At 38.3% G+C, this 25,207-nt stretch overlaps 3 protein-coding genes across 4 annotated transcripts in view; 1 reads left to right on the top strand and 2 right to left on the bottom strand.

The window, feature by feature from the left end:
* Window positions 1-22: 22 nt before the first annotated feature.
* Window positions 23-5,227, bottom strand: LOC123318754 (UDP-glucosyltransferase 2-like). Its single transcript, XM_044905488.1, has 4 exons — window positions 4,871-5,227; window positions 912-1,709; window positions 417-636; window positions 23-303 (listed from the first exon to the last, which is right to left on the bottom strand). The coding sequence occupies exons 1-4, from the start codon at window positions 5,115-5,117 to the stop codon at window positions 33-35; spliced, it is 1,536 nt and encodes a 511-aa protein (XP_044761423.1). The 5' UTR covers window positions 5,118-5,227; the 3' UTR covers window positions 23-32.
* A 994-nt stretch (window positions 5,228-6,221) lies between these two features.
* Window positions 6,222-25,207, top strand: part of LOC123318480 (AN1-type zinc finger protein 6) — a 43,487-nt gene continuing 24,501 nt past the window's right edge. The window contains exons 1-2 of one of the 2 annotated variants that reach the window (XM_044905110.1): window positions 6,222-6,377; window positions 7,416-7,500. The gene's annotated coding sequence lies outside the window, so the exon portion shown is untranslated. Of the gene's footprint in view, window positions 6,378-7,415; window positions 7,501-19,699; window positions 19,974-25,207 lie in introns of those variants that run through there. The other variant, XM_044905111.1, reaches the window with a different exon arrangement.
* On the bottom strand, window positions 8,222-13,699 carry LOC123318479 (UDP-N-acetylhexosamine pyrophosphorylase-like protein 1). The gene is made up of 3 exons (XM_044905109.1): window positions 13,010-13,699; window positions 12,254-12,794; window positions 8,222-8,708 (listed from the first exon to the last, which is right to left on the bottom strand). The coding sequence occupies exons 1-3, from the start codon at window positions 13,644-13,646 to the stop codon at window positions 8,330-8,332; spliced, it is 1,557 nt and encodes a 518-aa protein (XP_044761044.1). The 5' UTR covers window positions 13,647-13,699; the 3' UTR covers window positions 8,222-8,329.

Raw genomic sequence — 25,207 nt, 5'->3', positions numbered from 1 at the left:
GTACTAAACAAAACGGCAAACATTTGAAGTTTTCATTCTTCTTTGTTCTTAGTGTTTTTCGAACTGAACAATCTCTTCAGAGTACATTTGATGAGTAAAATTATCACTAATACTGAGCATAAAATGAATGCTACTACATCGAGTAGAAGATACTGAAATTTGTTGAGGTCCAAAGCTGCAACTTTAAGATGATGGGCACCTTTGTGACGTATCACATATTCAACATGAAAAATCAAATTATCAATGGGCGAAATGGGCTTATCCTTCATTATCAGTGATCTTTTAGCTACATTCGATCTGTATCTGGAATTAAAAAAGGAATAAGGTGCTAAATGCCAAAAAAGATCCAATATAGGACAATATAGTACATATATATAGGATATAGCTCAAGCCTGTATAGGTTAGGCATAACTTACATGGGATTCTTCAGTAATTGTTCTAGGTCCCTACGAAAAGATTCTTCCGTAAGTTCTCTGAAGGGTATATACTTAGCATAACCGTTCAATGTAGCTCTTATGCTGTTCATGTACTGGTCTGCAAATACAGGTAGAGCCAACAAAGGTACTCCGTGATAAACTGCCTCCATTGAACTGAAGATACCGCCATGGGTGATGAAAACCTTGACGTTTTTATGGGCTAGAAAATTGAGAATAAAATTACATACTAAAAAAAAAACCTAAGTATAAAAATACAAAGATCGACACTACACAAAAAGTATTTGTACAGTCGATATATTTTGAAAAACGTAATAAACTGTAGAATAATAATAAGTATACAGAGGGTGTAAAAAGACATGGATCCAACCACTGATTACAGTACCTATGTCTATGTACTACTATGTAGTTATGAAGTGGCTCACAATGTATAGGTAATATTCAATAAATAGTAGTTTGATATTCGTTCTGACTCACCCAGTATGTCATTCTGTGGAAACCATTTCTTGATGATCACGTTTTTAGGTTTCCCTTCCAAGTTCTCATCTTCAAATTTCCACAATACCACTTCCTTGAGTTCAGATAACGTTCTCAATATGAAATCCCTAGTTTCCTTCGGTATATTCTTTCCTTTCAGATTAGAACCCATGCTGAAATAGATAACTCCGTTCTCTGCCTCGTCCAATACTCTCTGCAGGTCTTGCGGTAGATCTTTGGGAGGCTGAATGTGAAAACCTCCAATAGAAACCATGCTAGGGACCTTTGGTACTGGCTCGTACACGCTCATGTCCGAATTCAACAGTACCAAGGACACGTTGTACGCCATACTCTCCAGACTTGGCGCCTGTGGGTAATATTTACGCAACAGCGCGTTCTGTTGGGGATGCACCACAAGCTCGCGTAGCAACTCGTTGTAACAGTACATGAGCGTGTTCCATAAGCGCTGGAAGAAGTTCATGGAGCATGTGTATGGTAGATGGACGTTGGGGACGTAAGATGGCGGTTCTGGATTTCCCTGGTACGGGTTTGTCCAATAGTTTGAATCCATCGCGCTGTATATAATCAGGGGCGCTTTGAAATGGTGGGCGATGTACTTCAATGCTTCCGTTTGCAGCTGTTCTACAATGACCAAGTCGAAATCTTCGTTCGAGTCCATTAGTTTCTTGAAATTGGTGTGGTTGAAAACGTTGTCCATGAGCATCATGGTCATCTGGTGGATCTCTAACGGCTTCAGGTAGTCTTGGGACACACGATTGAACATGTTCGATTGCTGCTCTGAAGGGAAAGAACGTTTTATTTTATTATCCAATAAAGATTGCATTCAACGTGTACTGCCTTAAATTATCAATAAATTAATGCAATATGAAATTCTCCCTAGATTTTGCTTTTTTTGAATTTTATTTAAGGTCATCGACTGCTTAGGTTATTAGCCACTGTCTACTCTGTACAGTTCAAAATACAGATGTTGTACCAATATATACACTGCGCAAAAAAAATTAACGCACATTATGGAAATCTCAAATTTATTCTACAACTGAAGGTGTTCTCAATGATAATTATTTTTATCAGAATTATGCATGCATATGTTATCCACTTTCAACGCTTTTTTTCAATACAGATGTTTTTTCCCAGCAGGAATAAGAAAAGATGATATTATCAGATTTTGAATGTATTGGCTCCATTCTAAAATCAGTTGTTCTCGATCAATTCTAGTGATCAATAGTTTTTCTTTCGTTTGATTTTCTACACTCGATCGCTATGCAGAATGTTGCAGCGATTCAGGGAGACAGGTATGAATGTCCGAAGACCAGGACAGGGTAGACCACGGGTAACAACTGCTATTCAAGAACGTTACTTGAGAGTTTCTTCGTTGGGACAACGGTTTGCAACCGCTCGCCTCCTTCAAATTCAGCTTGAGCAAACTCATAAGGTGCAAATTAGCACTCAGACAATAAGAAATCGGCTCAGAGAATATGAAGGCCTCTGGCCTGTTCCGATATTGCTGGTTTTACTGGCCAGTAATCGAATAACAATAGAACTCGAACGACTGGGCCAATAGGCATCTTCTCTGAAATACTGACAGTACCAGAGACAACCTCTGTCTGGTTGTCTCTGGACAGTACTGTTCAGGAATATCGGAACAGACGGCTCGTGTCGCGGCAAGAGGCCCAGCTCTTACCCCAACCAATCGAAGGGCGCGTTTGGATTTTGCGAGAGAGCATATCCATGGGGAAGAGGCCGATTGGAAAAGAGTTCTCTTCACAGATGAGTCTAGATTTTGCCTCTACCATTGTGATCGACGTTCCCTTGTATACAGACGTCCACATGAAAAATATGCTCAGTGCAATTTCCTGAATACTACTGGTTTCGGGGGAGGATCGATTATGGTATGGGGTGGAATATCTTTGACTGCTCGCCCACACCTAGTGGTCGTTGATAATGGAGCTATGAATGCTGATAAGTATATAAGGAACATTCTTGAAGAGCATGTAGTGCCATTTTCCCCATACATTGGTGAAAATTTCATTTTTATGGACGATAATGCCAGACCCCCTCGTGTGCGCATCGTTCAGGAGTACCTTGAAGAGGTTGAAGTCTCTCGAATGGAATGGCCAGCTAGAAGTCCAGATCTCAATCCGATTGAGCAGGTTTGGGACAACCTCAATAGAAGGCTGAGAAGTTCAGAAAATCATCCAGCTACTCTTAATGACTTAGGTATCCAACTCGGAGAAACCTGGAAGGATTAGATCAGAACATTTTAAGATCACCCATTTTAAGTATGAACCGTCGTTGACGAGCTGTAATTAACGCAAGGGGTGGAAATACCAAGTATTAAATCACTTATCATCATTTCAGTATTTTGAAAATTGTTCATTTCTCTTCTTTCACATAAGATTCGGTGAAATCCTGAATTTTTCTTCCATTTAATGTGTCTTGTTTCGTTCAAAACCTTCCCGAGAGAACATAAAAAATATGTTATAAAGTCAATGTAGAGTTAACTTTTATTAAAATTGAGATTTTCAGAATGTGCGTTAATTTTTTTGCGCAGTGTAGAATTACCCATTAAATTTATCGGCATTATTTCAAATAATGATCATTTCCTATTCATTACCGTCTCTTGGGTTTTTTATTATTTTATTTTGTTTTTTAGTCCTTGAACATTCAAAACGACCATTGATTGTAGTTCATCGCATTTTTTTATATAGGTATCATATCTATGTTCGGGATTCAGAGAATAATTCATACTCTTATTTTAGTCCGCCTCCTTTTTTTTTACAAATTCTGGGAAATAAGCCATAATCTCTGCCTATACCTAACCTAGAAACTCCTCCATATCAATTCTGAATGATTCGCCATATTGAATTTATGAATTTTCACAAAAAACATAACCATAAGTTCCGAAAACCTGAACTTATTATTATTTCAAACCGTATCTTGACCATTATCTTGAATTTACCCGGCGTTCTTGAGGCCGCTATTTTGAATTTTTCAATTTTGCCAAAGAACACAGAAAATTCTCACTAAATGTGAATCTAACCGCAACATTATCGCGAATCTTACAGCCATTTCTAATTTGTACAAAAATACATCATTTACTACGCTGAAAACTGTCGCTAACAAGTTTAAATCTATTCCGACCATAATCCTGAATCTCGTCATTCTCGTCCGCCATCTTGGGCTGCCATTTTGCGTTGTTTAATAATTTTGACAACGAACATAATCAACGTATTAACGACCTCAAAAATTCGCTTCTAACACATTTATATTTATGATTGGATCATAATACTCTTACTTATCATAATGGCAAATCTCATTGGCCATTTTGAATTGTCTAATCGGCTTTCTGATGGGAAGGGGTTATAACCTTTGAAATAAAGTTCTCTTGACCACAGATCATATATGGATTTCGATACTCATGGAGTATTACCACCGTCCTCATAAAATGATCATAAATCTTATCCGCCATCTTGAAACCACCATTAATTTTTTTCTCTAAGAAACATTTTGCATTGTCACCTGCAAATACAAATTTCAAATCATTCGAAAAACGAAAGTTGATGGAAATTACCTTAAAAATTTCCATTTCATACATAGAATGTTACAGGTAAAACGAATAAACTACAATCACCATTTATTCTTTCGTACCTATTTACATTTTACATTACATAGTAATTTTTCAGTATGATTCACTATTTTTAAAGAGCGTTTAATGTTGCAATGATCATCAAAATTAGTAAAATCATACAACTTTGCAGTTTATAGATATGATTATATATTATATGAATAAATCTTATTCCAATTTTGACCAAATCAAAATTCCATTTGACAACTGATAAGTGACAATTGACAATATAGGGGTATTTTGTGTTGAAAATAGTCAAATAAGTACCTACTTAGGTACGTGTATCACATTTATATGCAGCTATACTACTTACCCGTGGTGAATTTTTCGTAAATACCATGCAAAACTACGTCTCTGTAATTTTCTGGTGGATGTTTCTCTCCAAAAACGCTGAGAACAGTTACCTGGTGTCCCTTGTTGGCCAAAATTTTCATCATTGTACTTCCAGCCATGTATTGGCTGGGACCAGGTATCACAAACACTCCGAGTATTTTAGCACAGTCCATTTGTGGAACATATCCCACAAAAATGCACAATAAGGTAAAATTTATTTCTTTCATGTTTTATCATGGAGTAAACTGAGGTAGGTAAAATAGAAAGTGAATTATCTTCTGAACCTTATTGAAATACCTATGCACATAGTTGTCTTAAGACGTTGAAAGATACCGGACGGGTCAAGGGCAAGTTAATTTGTAATCAAAACACATAAACTCAAGATAAGTAGTTACGAATCATAGATTTATTATGAGTATGATGTGAGGTCTATGGTACAAATGAAAATTTATTATTGACAGACGTCATAAAAATTTTCTTTTGGGAAAAACAATAACGAAACGCCAAACCGAAGAGTTTGTGCATGTGCAACTAGTCCTTTACCCTCTAACATAGGACATAGGCGTCGACAGGCAAGGAAGGAGGGTACCAGCCCCCCCTTCTAAACATAAGTAATGAAAGATTGGGCTTTTTCTATGGTAGCCATATTGAATTTTTCCATTGAAACGATGGACAATAATATTTGTATCCACAATTGTGAGTACATACCTACTCAATTTCCCCAGATTTGATTTTTTAAGTAGATTGCGACAATATATCTATATTTAGCCCCCCTCCCCAGTCATACATAGATGTTATGTATAATTATTGGAACTCAGTCAACTGAGTGTAATGCTGAATACAAATATCATTTTTCATTTCATTGATGGAATAAAATTCAATATGGCTGCAAGCTACAATGAAAAAAAGTTGCAAGTCGTATATCGTGAAATCCAGGGTAATGATTTGAAGAAAATAGACACATTCAACAGTTTAAAAATTTCATGCAAATCATCAAAACAAGAAGTCAGATATAATATTTGGAATGTTATATATTTCCTGATTCATAAGTCCAGAGCAAAAGGACCAAAGAGCGTATTAGAAACTGACAGACATTATGTTGATGAAATTTTTTGTCAAGAAACGAAATTCTTATCTGGATTTGGAATATGGTTTAGTTTAGAATATATAGATCTATAACTTATATACATTTTCATTATTTCATTTCCAGTATTTCCACATTGAATATAGAGACCCATTTTTAAATGTAGAAGTTACTTCTTCCAAACAGCATTAGATGGCAGCACTTCCCGGAATTAAACACGTCCCGTCATTCTTGCGACCAATAGTAACACTGCTTCGTGGTCCCGTGACATGACTGGTTTTTTATTGGGTTCTGCGTTTTCATTTAGTACTCCAAGTTGTGAAACACCAAATAGTGAAATTGTGGATAGCTTTGTCACGAACTTTAGCTTTTCGCTGAATTGAAGTGTTAAATTTAAATAAAAGTAAGTAGTACGTGCAACCCCCGTACAATTCTGATAAGAATTATGTTTTGTGTGTTCCTCAAGTTCGATCTAAGTGCCAGCAGAATGTCGATACGTAGTTGGATGGTGTAGCTGTCGCCATTTTCCTTGTGCTCGGGATATTTACGTATTTATTCAGTTTCTGTTTGTGCTCAGCCCATATTTGTGAGAATTCCAACAAATGTTGTGGGAGCTGTGAATTTTTTCGATATTTTAAAGGCTATCTCAGTCTGGTGTATACTAGTTTGAATTGGCAATATTACAATTCAAGATAATGACAGTAGGCTCCTTTCACACTTGTTTTTGTTATATTCTTTTGTTTTTTCGTATGTTGTGATCACGGTGGAATTATCTAGTGTCAAACAGTTCTTGAATTCGATAAATAACAAAAAAGGTTACGGATTTTTGACACATTCAAATGGCATTCTGATAATGAAAACAATTGAATATAGTGAAACTCGAATTGGGTAGTATGAAAAAGAATTCAATATTCATTTGGCAGCTTCTCAAGGGTACTCAGGTACACCTTGAGCATACTATTCTTTGTAATTAATCACTTCCTCATAATGTTTCATTGGTGGATAATGTTAATCGAGCTCTTGGAATTGAGAATATTGTAATAATTATAGAATTCATAAAGTAATTTGGTTTACGAGAAAAATGAGTCATTGTTTTTTTATGGAACTTTTCTGTTTGCGTAAATTTTTTCATTAGTTAGAAATGTTGATTGAATTATGCATATGCTATTATAAAGAAATACTTTTAATTAGGGAATTTTCTTTATTGCCTGTGCTTTGCAGGAAATTTCCTCATTTTCTGATTTCTGTTGAAGATTCATTTCTTTATTTTTGAAGCACGTCAATTTTTCAAATCTCAAGGGTGGTTTTAATCGTTTTATCATTGCGTTATCAGACATTTTTTTATTCATATTGAGGTTAAGATTTAACCTCAAAAATGATGGCTATGTTTAATTATATTCAATTATCTTTCCTTGATTCAACTTCTTTCTTTTATTTTTAGGTGTATGTTCTCGCACCTTTGTGTATTGCTTTCGTCGGTCTTTCTACACAAAAGGATTTCAAAATAAGTTCTTCAATTGAGCATGGTGAGTTGGCTTTAGGCTTTTTTTATTTAACTAACAAATTAATTAATCGATGGTTTTCAGCATAGGTATGTGGTTGAAACCTGTAATGTTTTGGAGCTGCTTATTTTCTTCTAACCCTTTGTTGCGATGATTTTCTTTCATCAATTTCTTGTAGTATGTCGCCATCTATGAATAATTGGAAGATGTTAGTGTCTAAATGACACGAAAATTTATTCTGACGACACATATGCTTGAAAATCGTAATGCATGATCACTGCTACAACAACAGAATAATTATTCTGTTCGCAACATTCCATTATTTCCATGTATAAATAGTATGATTACACGCTTTGTTTTTCAACTCGACTGATCTTTGAGTTTTTTCGCATATATGGTACGATGAAAACAATAAATTTTCCGTTTTAGAGCTTCAGAGGCTTAAAATGTTATGATGTCGTTTCATTGAAAGCGCCATCTATCCAAATTCGATTTAAATGTCGAAGTGAGGTTATTCTTCTACGCACCTATTGGGGTGGTGTGCGTATGATACTGATAGTTATGATACCTCTATCGTACTTTCTAAATAGGAATAAAACGGGAAGTGAATCAGAAGAAACTTAGTGAGGTTATCATTAATAGATAACGTTGCCTGAATGGCATGGGCAGCTGTGGCCATATAAAGGAAGAATAATTCCTCACTCGACTGTTTCAAATTCGTATATTGTCAATAAAACACTGTTGGTTTTAAAACCTCAACATCTCAAGCTTTATTGACACTAATATGTACTAAGGCGGCGTACACACTACCCGACTTCTAGCCGGGCAAGTCTTCGGTTTTGCGTGATCGTCCTCAACCGTCCAGTATCATCGTGGGCTTGATATTGAACAGCTGCGAGAAGGACTGGTAGCTCAGATCCACCTGATTCTTGTCGTACTCCTCCTCGCTCTGGATGTGGGTGGAGGAGAAGGGCGGGAAGACGACGCCTTTGACGCGGTCGCCCAGGTTCTCGCCCGCGTACGACAGCAACGGCGACACCTCCGCTTCCGCGTGCTCCAGCACGCCGCCCAGCTTCTCGACGTAGCTCTTGTGCATGCTCAGCAGGTCGGTTCTGGCGGTGAGCGGGCACTCGTACTTTACCGAGTTGGGGTTCTTGATCGGGCTGAACTCGTCGTAACCCACTTCCCACGTGACGAAGCCGCGGGAGAACTTGAAAGCCTCGAAGACGAACCTGCAACAAGCGGATCTTACATTGATGAACGACGGAGACGTCGTCGATGCGTTGGAGAAAGGGGAAACGGGGTCGAGGCACTTCTTCGGAATGGGAACGCACGTGCTTCATTTGGATGGTCTACCAGGCGAGATTTCGTTACCTAGGGCCTGTTGGCGTCGACGGTACAGCTCGTTGTGGGGCCTCCACAAATCGTTCGTGGATTATTTCGAGTTAGACAAGGAGAAATTCCCCAAATCTCAATAGATTTGAATTTATTTCAGCAGCAAAATACAGAAAAGAATTTCTCGATTGAAATTTCTGTTCGCCAATTAATAAACCCCGGAAATCGAATGAAAATGAATGGTCTGTCCACGGTTCAGGCTTTTTAGCAGAAGGAATTGGAGAAAACTGTCAATTTGACACTTTCCCAATGGTGGTTTTATTCTAAACATGTCAATTTTGACAGGTGACAAATTAAGCCAATGCTAAGATGTCTAAAAATATGGTGTATGCACTCGTCAATTTTTGAATGGAATGACATTAGACTAAATCGAAAATAAGAGATTCGTTTCGTGGCGGCGCCACCATGTTCTATCCTTGTTCTATGAAAGAAAATCTAATGATACTCTCTCGCTTTATTTTGTTCTGCGTTTATATCGATCACAGATAACAGTCATCTCTGTGTTCCTGATCCATCAAAGAATCAGCTGTTAACGAATATTTGTGATTTACACTTGTATTTTCGTTGTAAAAACGAATCTGCAGATATTTCAACACTATAGAAGGATTCGAAGGAGTACTTCTATTTTTCTTCAAGATAATTTTTGTTTGACAAATTGAATTCGTGAGGAAGGCAATTCAATATGATTTCAATAAAACACAGTTGATTGGCGAAATATTCAATATATTCAGTTGACTGAAACGCAATTTTCACTATACTTGTGAAGAGTATTTGAAGAACAGACTCGAACAGATTAACATATTTCTGTCTCTTAATACATACTCACAATTCACATTGAGTATTTTCAATACAGTTCCTTTATTGCTTAAATATTGCTAAAGTTGCCATAAAACTGTTAGCTCTATCCGTGCCGAATGTTCATCTGATTGGCTCTGCCTCAATTTCCAACAACAAAGGGTGATAGTCCAACAACACCGATTTCTTAGCGGTAGTTCTCGATTGTCCATACAGAAAACTGAACGACATGTTCAATGAATGAATATTGTACGACCTTTCTCGAAAGTGATACATTTCCACACACCAATAATCGCTTATAAATACAGCACATTCCCAAGTCGTAGGAATGCATTCAAATTATTTTGAAATATCATTTGACAACTGTCAATTCCTAAACGGCGCTACCTACAGTGGGAAAAACGAAACTTATCTCTTATTTTCGAAGCGGGAAAAACAAAATCTAATCAGTGCATACACCATGTTTTTAGACATCTTAGCCAATGCCAACAATGAAAATGCCACTATACAGTATGAGTTTTTGATAGAAGAGTCATGAGCTCAAAAGAAACACTTTTGCCCTTTACCATTTTTCCCAATTCGCCTCGGTTGAAAAGATACGGGCGGTTGAAAATCCATAAAAAATTCAATTTTTAGTTATATCAAAAATGATTATTTTATCGAATAGAATGATTTTCGGGATATACATAGTTTCAAATGAATCTTCGCCGAACACAAAATTCCATACACATCTTCCAATTTCTTCATTATGACCATTACAGACCATAAAAATACCGGAAATTCTAAGAACTCGTCTTTTAAAAGTAGGTAAGTTGAGCTCTCAGTAATGAATATTCGTTTGTTTTAGAAAATGAAAGTACATATTCTTCATAAATATAAGGATAAATTCAGATGCATACCACCCGCTGATATGAATATCATCAAGTGTCACGATCTGAATTGAACTAGCCAATTTGCCATCGTCAGGGCCTCAAATGGAGAACGCCCCATCGAAGAAGAACAGCGTTTGCCAGTATTGAATAAGGGTCCATCAATTCCAAACGTTCTCCATCGGAGAAAAAGCTGTGTTGCTCTGACGAGGTCAAATGAGACCGAAACCATGGTCAGCATCTGCTTTTCTTCGATGGGGCGTACTCCATTTGTGGCCCTGACGATGGCAAATTGGCAAGTTCAATTCAGATCGTATGGATAGTACTCAGTAGCGCTTGCCAGTATTGAATAAGGGTCCATCAATTCCAAACGTTCACCATCGGAGAAAAAGCTGTGTTGCTCAGACGAGGTCAAATGAGATCGAAACCATAGTCAGCATCTGCTTTTCTTCGATGTGGCGTACTCCATTTGGGGCCCTGACGATGGCAAATTGGGTAGTTCAATTCAGATGGTAACACTTGATGATACTCATATCAGCGGTGGTATTCATCTGAATTTATTTAATTTTTGTATTCATTGCCTCCCTGTTTAGGCGTGATCATTTTTTATTAGTATTCTTCATAATTTTTCGTATAATGCGCCACTTTAGAATAATTTTTCGAAAAAAATATCAGTGGAATTCGAAAAATTGGTTACTTTGGCTGAATGCAATTCTGTTCAAGAGAACCACAGAATTGGTTTATTCGATTCGAAGTAAAATATTCAAATATTGTATTGAAATTTTGTCGAAATTATATAATTCAATAAATGGTTACAAGAAGCATTGTTTGATTTCAACGCATTGAATATTGAATATATTTACATTTTATGTTCTGTGGATGAATGGCATGTGGAAACTGTTGAAGATGAAAACCAGTGCTAATATGGGGAATTGCAAGCCGAATACGTCATCATCATCGGAAAAGAAATAAGAAGTCAAGAGAAGAATATTCAATATTCATCGCCAACGAAATTGCGGTAACTCATTTATTGTATTATAAGTAGTACTTCCTTCAAATGGAATGGAAAAAGTGAATTGATGGAGGTTAGCAGCTCAATTTCAAGGTTAAAATTGGCAAAACGCTTCGTTAAGTTGAAAGATTTTACTGACGCTGTGGAACGCCTTCTCGGCCAGTTATGGAGAAGTTTATGCATAGATTAAAGCTGCTTGTACAAGTCGGTGATGTGAAGAACCCAATTCTCTCAATTTTATTCATGATGTCTCAAAGAAGGTACCACAATCAATGATGAAAAAATCACGAGTTGCAGCAGTTCTAGAATTTGTCTTCAGAGAATTCAAAAATTGTTTCATAATTCGATATCTGAAATAGAAGAAAGATTCTGCAGAATGCCACCAGATTACACTCAGAAAAGTGCCTGTAGAGAAGGTCCAATTCCAGATTTCTAGCATTAATGACCAAAAAGTGAGTGAGTTTTCGTCAAACTCTCAATCGAGCCAGATATCAAGAACATACTCGTTAGAGCCCCTATACCCTGAGAAACAGGAGGATTATTGGTGCGCCATCTATCGCCGAATGCGTCATCTGAGGTCGCACCTGCGTTATAGGAGTTCGACCAGCTTTCGGCCATTGAATAGTTGCCACGGACAGCACAATTCTTCTGGGCGCCGAGGATTCGTGTTCAATAACCTGTGAAATGAAACCAACCAACATTTTACCTCTCGACCTTGACCGCGTTCGGCTTTGTCGGCTTCCTCTTGACGCCCTCCTCGTCCACGAAGGGAACCTTCTTCTTGGCAACATGCGGCTTCAGCTTGACCTCCGCCATCTGCTTCATGAAGTCCAGCGTGAACATGTGTATGCAGATGCTGCCCGAGTGAAACCTCAGCTCGCCCTGGTCGTCCGTCTGAGTGGCCAGCTCGTCGCTGATCTCCGAGTACTCCACCACGCTGTAATCGCCGTCCACCTTGCAGATGTTACCCACGTTCTGCTTCGCCTTGTGCTTCTTGATGACCTTCGCCGCGCAGTCGCTGTTTGTTTCCATGCAGTAGCCGACGAAGATGGGATCGGCCACCTTGGCCATGATGTTGTCTATGGGGAAGACGTAGATGTAGCGCACGCCGCGTTTCTCCATGTCGGCGAAGATGCCGTTTTTGGCCATGGCCTTGTAGAGGCCTCCGGTGCCGTCGGGTGCCATGGCGACGACGTTTTTCTCGGACAGGATGATCTTGCCTTCGAAGGTGAAGCACGGGTTCATTCCTGAAGGGAATTCACACATTAATTGAACGCAAGATGGTTGGCAAGCCAAAAAATGATCGGTTCTTCTTTTCACAACGTCGTACATTGTGTTTTCAAAGGTGAGCCTTCGTATGATTCGATTCTAAGGCATGATAGCTCCGCAATCTTGTATATTTCTGGTAAAAAAGAACTCACCATCGAAAACACCTTATTAAAATGAAAGAAGGTTGGATTACCCTGTTTGAAGAGGACAATGTCTTCCTTCTGCAACTCAAAATATTCGTTCTCCTCCAAGAACACCCTTATCTGATCGTGAGTGGCTTCGCTGGTCAGCACATAAAGCGGCAGAACAACCTGCTTCCCCAATAATTTACCGCTCAGCTCCTGCAGCCTCTTGATCCGCTCGATGTGAATCTGCATGATGGTCTTCCCAGAAGGTAGGTTGACGGATATCATCCCTTTTGGTATGTCCAACCCCAACCTGGTGCCCTGCCCGCCGCATAGCACCAAGGCGGCCACCTTCCCTTCGCCGATAGCGTGAAGGCCGGCGTTCCAATACTCCTGGATCTTGGCCTCGCCGCAGGTCAAGGCCGATCCAAATTCGGAGATCGGAACGGGCTCTATCGTCTTTCCGGTCAAGCTCTCCTGCTGCTCCATCACCTCGAGAGCTTCCTGAAACATCTCTCTAGCCTCCTTGAAGTCGATTGAGGCCAGCTGGTCGAGAAGTGATTTTCTTTCTTCGATGCTCAGGTGTCCGTAGAAACTGAGCAGATGCGTCTGTTCGTATTTATCTAACGCAACTTTTATGTCCATCATGCTTGTGCATGTTGCACACAAAGCTTCTTTTTGCTTCGTCAAACGATCTTGGCTCATTACTCCGTTTCATCTTAGCCGAGATGCGGGTTTGACGGTTCGGCATGTCATAAATGTCAACGTTGCTGTTTTCTCTGCGGATCTATGTCGTATTCTGTGCACAGAAACAACTTTTTTCTGTGCGCTGGATTTTGACGCGGACTATGGTTAATATTTCAGTCTGTAATTCAAGTTTTCCTAGTTTTTGACTGATGATACTTAGTGTTTCAAACCAGCTTATCTGTTTTCTGAATAGAAAGTATCAATAAAATTAATAAGTTCATATCAGGCAAGTGAAAAAATTCGTTTTATGCCAACCAGTCTTTGTTTGTTTTCTTTTTATGATTGACAATACGACAAAAAAACAATAAAAATGAAGATTTACCATAGAAATAATTCAAGTAGAGGCGAGCGTCTGATATTATTTGGGAAAAATTTGACTTTCTAGTGAATTCTATCTGTTTGAATTGAATTCACAGTCTTCCCTTAGATCACAAATGTTTATTTCGCATTCCCTTGTCCTACCGCATATTTGCCTCAGGTGTAGCTCTTTGATTTCTTTGTAGGGGGTGGCAGTTAAACTGTTGTTCTGAAATACATTGGTGCCAGACACCTGCTCTCTTTCTACCTGGGATTCTACTTTAAACGTTTGGGTATCTCTCGTCTTTCATGGTTGAAGAGGCAAGGCCATCGAAAATTGTCTATTGAATAAAATGGTAACATTCCAAGGACCAAATATCTTGTATGCTTGGGCTTCACATTGAAAATATGCGAGTAAGCTCATTTTCAATATTAAATGTTGTCTTTAGCAGAACTCATAGAATATGCATGACCCTACTATGATCTTTTCATGATGGTATACTTCTTATTTTTTGTTGGTATCTACATTAGAGTGCAAAAAATCATAACTATTATTTTGAAATTGCTGTACTAAAAAACGGAACATAACCTTCAACATGTCAAAATTTTCTGTGGTGTGTGTGTATTCCCACCGGAAAAGACCTCGGAACACGGATAAAGGTTTGGACAACCCTACAGTCCGTCGTAAGCGATGCGCTTTCCTGTCCAATGCGAATTACTGCTCGTTAGTAGCGATCCTACGTGCTGGATAACGGTTTCTTTGTGCGTTCAAGACGCGATGATTCATGCTAGCCATTGGGGCCATAGCATAAAGAACGAGTTCCCCTCGCCTCTGTGTGCACAGAATGGGATGTTTTGCAACGAGGAAACCTACCGTCGGTCGTCGCCCACGTCGATCTAATATACGAGAATACCTTCGACGTAAAAATCTAGGAAGTCGCGACATGACTGATTTCGGGGCAGTCCCGTGTGTTTTGTTGATTCTCGCTCGGCCAGTGGCGTACGTCAAGAGTGTTGTTTTTCGTCGATTAGAATGCTAATTAGTTCATTCAGCTGTTAATTCTGATTCGTTTTATCTAATGACCTTGAACATAATAAATATATATAGAGTGTTTTTGAAGGCAGTACCTTCAAATCAATCGTTAGGCACATAATCAAAAAAAAAAACTTCTTGGGAGAACATGCTTATCAGTATATACTATTTTCGTGAGCACAGAAAGGGAAAAGTAAGGGTTGGTAAATCGCTATCTGTGAGCGGATCGTTGTCTCTGGGGGGCTGTGAAAAATGCCAAACATAAGTCCAATAACCGAAGCCTGCCAATCAAATACTTTCGATCCGGAGCCAGATCGAAAATAAGAAGAAAAAAAGCTTCAGAAATCAAAGGTTTTTGATGTTTACGCAAAATATAAACAAATCTACGTCGTCAGTTTGACAAAAGTGAGGTTAGCATCGATTACGGACAGGATGTTTTTTATGAAGTTCATTCTATTATAGTTTTTTGATGCAAATCTGTTCGAAAAGGTGCTTCTCCTGGTCCGTTTGTAGTTTAAAGCATAATTCATGTTCATTGCCCGCCCTGGAAACGTCGCGTCCCGTTTTGGCACGCCGCTGCCCTCAGCGCTCTGCGGGCTATTAATAAATTCACGCTAAAAATTGCCAACACGCGACCTCGCTCGGCCGGTGCGTTTGCCCGGCATCCACAAAGCGTCCCGATCGTAAAGGTCAAAGACTGCGGCGGACGTAGGCCGTGGCAGACGGACGGGCGTTAAACTAGAGCTGGGCGGGCGTAAACCTTTGCGTTTTACTGCTTATGGGCGACACGACACCGTGAGAGGCCGTTACTGGGAAACGGCCATAATTCCGTCTGGTTTTTTCTCGTCTCTACTGGCTTGTTTTGCTGTTGGGTTTCCACGACTGTGTTACAGTGTATACAACTCTGAATTCAACCATAGAAATATCCAGATTCTAAGTAACTGCAGCATTCACTGAAATAATTTTGTTTCAGGTGCTCAAATGTGGATTTCATGGACGTGAAATCCATCCGTTTTTCAACTAGATTTTCTGAACATGTAGGTGTGAAGGGTGTGTGGGCGTAAACTCTTTGATGGGGGTTGTGCGGGCGTTAACTTAGGTGGATGGGAAAGCTATACAGGGCTACCAAGGTTTTATTTATTAGATATCAGCTCGAATTATACAAATTTGCTGGGCGTAAACTCTTTCGTTCATAGGGTCATGGAACGTTTTCATGGGAATTTGGATATTTTAGCGATTCTGGAGTGTGTTAAATGAGATTTTGTCAGTTTTAAAAATTCTGTGGGCGGCATTAACATTTCAGGTGAGACTGTTTTCTGAATCATACCAGCCGGACTAACTAGTGGCTTTTTTCTTGTTTTTTTTTCCCGGGAAGCGTAGGATTTTATAACTCAACCTTGAATCTCTGAGAATATGGGGAATGTGGGCGTAAATTCTACCGTTTATTGTTGAGACGAATTATTGCCTGCGTTGATAATTGAAATTTAATTCACCCCCATTTCAGTTTATGAGCATTGAAAAATTTCAGGCTTATTGTTTTCATTTGTGGCAAATCAATATCCTATGGGCGTAAACTGTTGTATTTCATAGTTCATGTTGGCGAAATGATTTTTTGGCATGAAGGGAGAATTTTACTTCTTGTTTTCGATTCATAGTTATCTTCTCGGTAAGTGCTTCAGTGCTCGAAGAAAAAAAAATTGGGGGGTGGGCGTAAATTCTTTTGTACCTAGATAGAATCTCTCTACTCAGTCGGCTAACTGTTAAATTCTTCATGGTAACATTTTCCCAAGTTTGAAATGCACATATCACAGAAAATGTTATCTCAGTGTATTGATTGGAATGCAAGCGAAGTAGTTTTGTGTCTTGCAATCGTACCAACTTTCGCACCGCTTAAAATTTGTCACGTTTCATTGTACACGTTACACTTCATGATTAGCACGTAAGCTTTGTCCGCACTTCGACACCGTGCATCTTCTCGTAAAAATAAACTTCCGTTCATGTTGTGGTATCAGATTCTTCGATACCAACATTCTCTGCATGTACGACAGCTGTAGACCGTGGGGGATTGCTGTAAATTCTGCACCTGTCGTTGGGGTTCTCACCAGGATTTTCGTTTCTTTTATTGGCGTTATCTGATCGTTAAATTGTTCAGTAGAAGACGGTAATGTTCCCATAATGAACGAATAGGCTGCTGGAGAAATTTTATATTAATTTCTGACGATTCTCGATCGGAATTCGCAGAAAGCATAACTTCGGAATTCCAATGTTAATTATAATCATATTATATTACGTTTTCGAATTACATTTCAATTCGATGAACATCATACCCACAATGGCCAGATAAACAAAACTCTGATTAGAATTTCTCGGTGATAAGTTATATCGTCGCATCACTATAATCAACGTGGACATTCGAAACCACTCTGCAGATAAGGCGGAGACATCTACAGATAGATGTCAGATACTTATAAGATATTGATTCTGGGTAGACCCGAATTTGTAATGGTTTGGGGCTAGTGATAAACTCCAAACGAAAGAAACAATTGATATGATAAAATTCGGAGAACTCACCCACGAATATGTCTTGAAAAATTTCTCACGGTAATTTCTGGGAAATAACGAAGATTTCTGAGAATTTCCTGGAGGAATTTCTGAGAAGTTGACGAAAACTTCTGAGAAATTCTAAGCAATTTCCAATGAAAAATTCCTAACAATTTTCTGAAAATTTTTGAGTAAGTTCTGAAATCCTCTGTGAAATTTCTGAGTATTTTCTTATAATTCCTATTTTTTTTCACAAAATTTTTGAGAAATTGAAGAATTTTTCACCAGAATTTTGATGAACTCTAACGAAAGAAACAATCGATATGATAAAATTCGGAGAACTCACTCACGAATATTTCTTAAAAAATTTCTCACGGTAATTTCTGGGAAATAACGAAGATTTCTGAAAATTTCCTGAAGGAATTTCTGAGAAGTTGACGAAAACTTCTGAGAAATTCTAAGCAATTCCCAATGAAAAATTCCTAACAATTTTCTGAAAATTTTTGAGTAAGTTCTGAAATCCTCTGAGAAATTTCTGAGTAGTTTCCTGTTTTTTTTTTCACAAAATTTTTGAGAAATTGAAGAATTCTTCACCAGAATTTTGATGAACTCAAACGAAAGAAACAAATGATAGTATAAAATTCGGAGAACTCACCCACGAATATTTCTTGAAAAATTTCTCACTGTAATTTCTGGGAAATAACGTAGATTTCTGAAAATTTCCTGAAGGAATTTCTGAGAAGTTGACGAAAACTTCTGAGAACTTCTAAGCAATTCCCAATGAAAAATTCCTAACAATTTTCTGAACATCTTTGAGTAAGTTCTGAAATCCTCTGAGAAATTTCTGAAAATTTCTGAGTAGTTTCTTATAATTCCTGTTTTTTTTCCACAAAATTTTTGGGAAATTGTTGAATTCTTCACCAGAATTTCGATAAACTCGAACGAAAGAAACAAATGATATGATAAAATTCGGGGAACCCGCTCACGCATATTTCTTGAAAATTTTCTCAAGGGAATTTCTTAGAAATGACGAAAATTTCTCAGAATTCCCTGACGAGAATTTCTGAGACATTGACGAAAAAGTGAGAGGAATTCCTAAAGAGAATTTCTGAGCAATTTCCAATGAGAATCCCTAAGAAATTTTTGAGTAAATACTGAAATTCTTTGAGAAATTTCTGAGTATAGTCTTATAATTCCTGTTTTTTCTTCACAAAATTTTCCACAAATCAAGGAATTTTTCAAAGATTTTAGAAATTTTTAACAAATATAAACAATTTTTTACAAATTTCTGGGAAATTTCTCAAAATTTCTGAGAAATATTTCGAATGAGAAATAGGCAACTTCAGGAATGACATTTCAATTTGATTTACATCATTCTCATAAGAGTCAGATGAACAAAACACAGAAAATTTCTATATATTTTCAAAAGATTTTTTACAGAAAATTTTCACAATTTGCAGAAACATCTGATAATTTAAAAAGATATTGCATACATGTCTGGGAAATTTTTAACCAATATTTCTGAGAAATATCTAGAATGAGAAATGGGAGTCCAGGAAAAAAGCAATTCTGTAGAGCACAACCTTAACATAACTTGCGCAATGGAGATTATAAGTATGTAGTTGCTAAATTTTTCCACCATTCCTTTTTTTTATATATAGACATTCATGATATCGAAATTAAAACCAACCATAAAGATGTAGAAATCCCGATTGTTTCGTTAAACCTAGCTCAGAACTAGTTTAACGACATCGAAAACATTGCACCTCGCACAAAGTAAACACAAAGATTATTTGGAAATCCTGGAAAGCGTATTTATAGCCGTCCTTGCTACTACTCGTGTCGTCAATCAGTTTATCGCACACAAGGTAGTTGAAAAACTTTCATCACCTCAATATCACATGGGCGAACAAAGCTCTTTTGTTCGCATCGGTTTTTCCTCGGAAAAAATTACAAATCTGAATCGAAAACAAAAATACGCATCTGACGATAAACAAATCAGTCTAGACACGTGAACACAACACCGCTACGTTGGAGTTTGATCCATACGCAGCTAGAGTGGGGGGAGAACGAGCCAATGAACGAGCCTCTGACGTTCATTAATGACAAGGCAACGTCGCCTGGCCCCTAGTGAACGTTTCAGTTCTGTGCTCCGTCATAATCTCACAGAGCTTGGTGCGGGTAGGTTCCGTAGACCTCCCGTTAAAAATAATATTATATTCTGTGGCGTGTTGAAAAACGGGAAAAGTGTGTTGTGTTCGGTGTGTGGTACCAGCTGGAGTTATTTCAGTGCTAAAATTGGTTGATATCGATGTGTCTCGTGTTATCAGTGCTCTCTGCGTTGTCGTGACGAAACACGAGGTGCTTGATTGTGCAATCACCAGTCTCAAGGCTTCAAAATTGATCGTTTTAAGGTGAGTTTTTTTCCCATTTCTTCGTGGAATTGGTGCCCGAACGTAGTCTGTGACTCACTGAAACTTCCAGTGATCCAGTGCATGTTTTGTTCTCCTGGAAATGGCTTAAGTGGCGCATGTTTCCTAAGGCTGAACACGCATCATGCTTTTTGTCCCAGAATTAACGCTACGTCACGTAAAGCTTTATGACGCACTTCCGTGTCTGTTCGGGAAATTGGTTGGCAATTTTTTTTTTAATAGCCAGTAGTGACTGGATTGATCTGGGGGGAGGATTCTCAAGGTGAAATCGTATTTGAGGTTGTTGTTTGTACACAAGCAACGAATTAAGAATTCCACTTCTATTGATGGCAATGAATTTAATATTCTATGGTTATTGTTGAGGTTACGTAGGATGATTTATTTGGATGTTTCAATGACGGACTTTAAACTCGAGAAAGTTCGATACTTTCTGAGAATTCAACGGTTTGTTTTGTCGAATTGTTTTCCAATTAGTGATAAGCAATGAAGTTATCGAAAGCGAAAAGAGCAAACAACGATGTTTACGTGAACACGTGCTTGTAGTATTTTTATTTATGTATTGAATTTTACGTCTCTACTCCCATGAACATTCCAAGAGGTATATGACGCATTAAGCTGACCTGGAATACTATCTGAAATGAATCATATTTCGACTGATGCAATGAAATGATTCTCTTTCCAACATCTTCCTTGACTCATTCATCAGTTGATTGTTATTGATAAGAGATCAATAAAACCCGATTAGTCACGTGGTCTTCTCGAAAAAATAAGCAATAGCGTCAGGTGGACAAAACGAGTGGAACGGCCTTGCATTTTAAAAAAAGATTGTTTTGATTAGGAATATTTCCCCGTTGAAGTTTGTTGAACTTGGGACGTTTATTAACCGTGCAACGGTGAGTCATGATTTGAAAAGGCACGCAGTCATTTCCGCTGTATTTGGAAGACGTTTCAGGAATGCGTTGGAACCCAATTATAGACATTATATTGTTTCGGCTTTTGGGTATTTTGTTTGAAGGCCCAATTCGGACAATAGTTGAACGTTCGAAGGTTGTTTCATTGTTTTGGTCTGTTGTTTTACTCAATGCGCCGAGATATTCTTAGGTATTCAATATTATAAATGTGAAAGTCGTGTATTTGTTTGTCCTCGCTTAACTACCAAACCAGATGACGGATTTTGATGGAGATTTCACTATATTGTAGAGAATTTATTCGAGAAGATTTTAAGTTAAAAGTAATACCGAAATAACGAAAGTGTGGGAAAAAATTCGGTTTTTCGGATCGCAAATGAAAATGTTCCTTCAGGCCTTCATTGCGGATCGACGCTGAGTAGACTAATAACAACTACAATTTTGTGAAGCTCGAAAATTTGCAATTCCATATACGTAAATTGAGAGAATAATCCGCAATAACCAATGGATTTAAGATTGTAAATCCAAAACAATGTTACACTAAGAAGTGGCATGAAATAAATACACAAATGAATGTTATCTTTGATTCCGGCATTTATTCCTGATACAACTATTCCGCCAGAATTATTTAGGCAAGAAATTAGATCGATCCTGAAACTGAGTGCCACGTGACAGCAGCCTTGGTGTTTTTCTTTCATGGTCAGCTTTGTTTATTGCACATTGCACACGTGTATCTAATGCGCAGAATCTGAATGTATTGGCACCGAATGGAAAGACGCGATCCGGGGGGCTGTGGAATTTCGACGTTTTGTTCTGAAACTTCAAACGCGGAACGCAAACTTTCAAAATTTTGAAGCTTACCCGACGATAAATATTCCCGAACGCGCTTTTACATCTGGTGACTACGCTCACTGTAGTGCGTCAAATGTCAAAGTTTTGACGTGGGACAGTCAAACGAAAGACGAATGCCGTTTTCTCGGCATAATTAATCCATTTCAAATTAATTGCCTAGTGTTTTCCTCACGCAAGGGAACGTTAGTAAGCGCGTGGGCTTGTTGATCTGCGATGTAGTGGTGGGGGGAATTTATAGCGAGACGCCGCCACCGTCATCTGCCAGGATGGGATCATAACAGACGGGGCAGGGTCGTTGACTCTAAATTTTTATTCGGAGGGTTGATGCGCTACGAAGGTTACTAACACTCCACGGTCCCCACGATGCGGGTAGCGTCTACATAACGACGAGGGGGAGAACGATCTCGTAACGGCTGGCGGCGGCAGGTGTATCGTTATCCATTTCGAGATTGCCGGGATTATCCGAGATGAACGGCAACGTCGCAAGGAGTCCTACGCGCTTTTTCGTTGGTGGGGGAACGGCGTAGCGTGCGGTAATTTAACGCGGTGTTGTCTGGTTTGGGAAATTATCCTGAATTAGGATATCTTTTGTTGTGTGCAATTTCAGCTGAATTTCCTTAGTTTTTGATTTTTTTTTATGAAATTTCAACGAAGAGTTCTACTGGTCGAATGAAATATTACCTAGGAGTTGAATTTCAAACTCGATGTTGCAAGAATTTCTCTAGAATGCAGTCTATTCGACTACTCTCTAATTCATTTTTGATACTTTTCGAATTCAATTTGAATGGATATCCAATTAAACTGCTATTAATATGTGAACGTCATACAGAGATGATTATGGAGTATTATAACAATAGTCTAAATGAATTTTATCTAAAACTTGTTTGTGGAGAATCCATCATAAATTCATGAATTGTCAAGAATCATCGGAACATAGAATTTCAGTTTCCTTTCGTGGTTTCCGCCGTTTCCGGTACTTAGGGGGAGTCCGGGAGACTTGCTCTGGTAGGAGACTTGAACCACCTCAAACATTTCAATTCAAATTTCGCGCTACTGGTATCGTAAATAGCTAGCGACATAATCGTAACAAGGCACAACTAGTGGCGGCTCCATTTTGGCCGCCATCAGAACAGTTCGGGAGTGAGGGGGTGGAACGTGATTTTGTTGTTAATATGTAAGAAATTAATAATTTTTGTTTGTTTCAGTTTCTGAAAAGTTTAATAAGTGCGTGGTGTTATTCAGTTTTAGTGCTTTATATCGATTAATATTGTTTTAAAACGATGAGCCATTCTAATAAACGTTGTAAAAGTTTCAAAAAATATCTGTTGAATAGACTAAAAGGGAGTGCGAGAGACTTGATGCTATGGTCGGGAGACATAATCCGTAGTCCAAGTTTCCCGCACTGAGCTTAGATAGAAGTTTGCTTCAAAAAAAGAAAATTGAATAATAGAAATGAATATAAAAAAATATCCAAAGGTTCAAAAAGGTGAAAAACATCTCAGAAATAAGTGAGAGTGACTCTGAAATAGAAAATATGTACCTATTTCATACGCTGATACATCTGATGATGAAAACCTTGACATAGACAATCGGTGGTCATTAGAATTGTTTCTCCTGATAAACAAACTTGTGGTCAAGTCTCTCTCTCCCCCTCTTAAACTCTTCCATGAGTTAGGGAGACATTCGTCCAACTTGGTGATCTCCTTCCAAAAACCCTGTGCATTTTCAGTCCAGCAAACAGTCTTATAATACTACATAATGGAAAAACTAAAAATGGTAAAGGTAATTGAAAAAACCTCACTAGAAAAAGTATTCTTTGTGTAATCTCCCGTTTTTATCATGTTTCTCGTAAGAGCCCCAATAACCTATAAACCGTTGAGTGTTTACTCAAGATAAAATTTACCAACTGTTTGAATTTCCATCAAACCATCTATTCAACAACGCAGATATACTAGGTGTGCCATTTAAAAAGAGAAAATAGTACCCTGTTTCCGGTATAATGGGAAGTTGCAGAGATCTGAAAATATTTTGAGGGGAAAGTTCATTGCATATTGTCAATACGCAAATTTTCAGCACAAAATTATGATTAGTTCTCTGTAAACGTCTAATAGGCCATCACGGTGAATCGCCCTGTATAGGCACGTTAAAAATAGGCTCGCCTAGCCGAACGAACTATTTAAACGGCACCTTCCTACCTGAAGGTCGTCATAGATAACCGTTCTAACAATATTTTATCATTGTATTCAGGAATTGCCCACTCCTTGGCATAACACCGCGTCGATATTTCTGTTTCCGTTATGCATATCTTCTGAATATCCCCGTTTCACTTCGAAAGTTGAATAATACGGCCCGATCTCCGATAGTTCTTGGCAGTCCGGAGGCGTATTCGGCGAACTTTCTCCAGGAAAGATCGCGGCGGGAGGGGTCCTCAAATGGTTCATGGCACGCCGAATTTTTCTCGTTGGTTACGACCGATGCTTTGATTTTCTGCGCTTCGCTGATTTCTAGATGGGAGTCCGATTAACGGATTCGTCATTTCGCTTTGATATTTGCAGTTATGATACCGTATCGTGATTTTTGACGAATCGTCAACGGCATTTCGATTGGCAGCAATCTAATGCCGGATACAGATAAAGGCACCGCACTGACAACTGCCATTAATAAAAGCGACAGACCATACATTATACCGGATGTTTTCAAAGGTGAGGCTGTTTTTGACAGAACTAGAATTCATCAAAATAAGTTGTTTAACCAAAAATTGTCTATATAAAATATCCAAGATGGCTGAGATACAACCCCTAGAAGTTCGACATAATTTCATCGAATTCCAAGTACTAGACTGTGGAAGGTGACTCCGGCATCGCAAAAACGAAACGAAACATAAACATATGGCTGGACAATGAATGGCTCAGTACCAAGTTCATCGGATTAGATGCATCAGGTCACTTTTACGAGAATCATAATTATTGTCTCGTGTAATTTAGGGTAAAAAAAATGTAGAAAATCGAGGCAGTTTCTTGAAAGTTCTTATGTTAGTTATGTTGAAAAAGTGCTATGATGTTTCCCCATTTCATCCAATTTTTATGACGATTGTTGGAATGTTCGAACAAGAAGATTGTGATGAGCTCTGTGAAAAAATTCGTGAATAATTTAGACGAATTTTATTGGTGGGATTTTGAAGTTTTCCATTTTTTTCAACTTTTTCATTTCGAAAGTTTTGTATAGGTGATTTTTGGTGAAACGCTCCATTTTGACCAGTTCTACCTTCTCTTGAAAAAAAAGCCTCACCTTCAAATACATCCTGTATAACTAGAGTGCGGTTCGTTGCGGTGCCTGTGTCTGGATCCAGCATTAGAATTTATTGGACCTTCAAATATACAGGCTGAGTCTTTGACTGGGTCATATATATTCTACAGAGGATTCTCTGTATACTTACCCTTTACCCTTCACCATTTT

This window comes from Coccinella septempunctata, chromosome 8 (genome assembly GCF_907165205.1).
Source record: "Coccinella septempunctata chromosome 8, icCocSept1.1, whole genome shotgun sequence".
In the NCBI taxonomy this organism is placed as follows: domain Eukaryota; kingdom Metazoa; phylum Arthropoda; class Insecta; order Coleoptera; family Coccinellidae; genus Coccinella; species Coccinella septempunctata.
Note: the sequence above shows the minus strand (reverse complement) of the source record. Positions and strands in the feature narration are given on the sequence as shown.

Coding starts and splice junctions, on each gene's coding strand:
- LOC123318754 (XM_044905488.1), bottom strand. CDS start 5,117: ATGAAAGAAATAAATTTTACCTTATTGTGCATTTTTGTGGGATATGTT. Junction 637..911: donor TCCACAGAATGACATACTGG/GTGAGTCAGAAC, acceptor TCAATTTTCTAG/CCCATAAAAACGTCAAGGTT. Junction 304..416: donor CAATTACTGAAGAATCCCAT/GTAAGTTATGCC, acceptor TTTTAATTCCAG/ATACAGATCGAATGTAGCTA.
- LOC123318479 (XM_044905109.1), bottom strand. CDS start 13,646: ATGAGCCAAGATCGTTTGACGAAGCAAAAAGAAGCTTTGTGTGCAACA. Junction 12,795..13,009: donor CATTGTCCTCTTCAAACAGG/GTAATCCAACCT, acceptor AATTCCCTTCAG/GAATGAACCCGTGCTTCACC. Junction 8,709..12,253: donor AACGCGGTCAAGGTCGAGAG/GTAAAATGTTGG, acceptor CGCTTGTTGCAG/GTTCGTCTTCGAGGCTTTCA.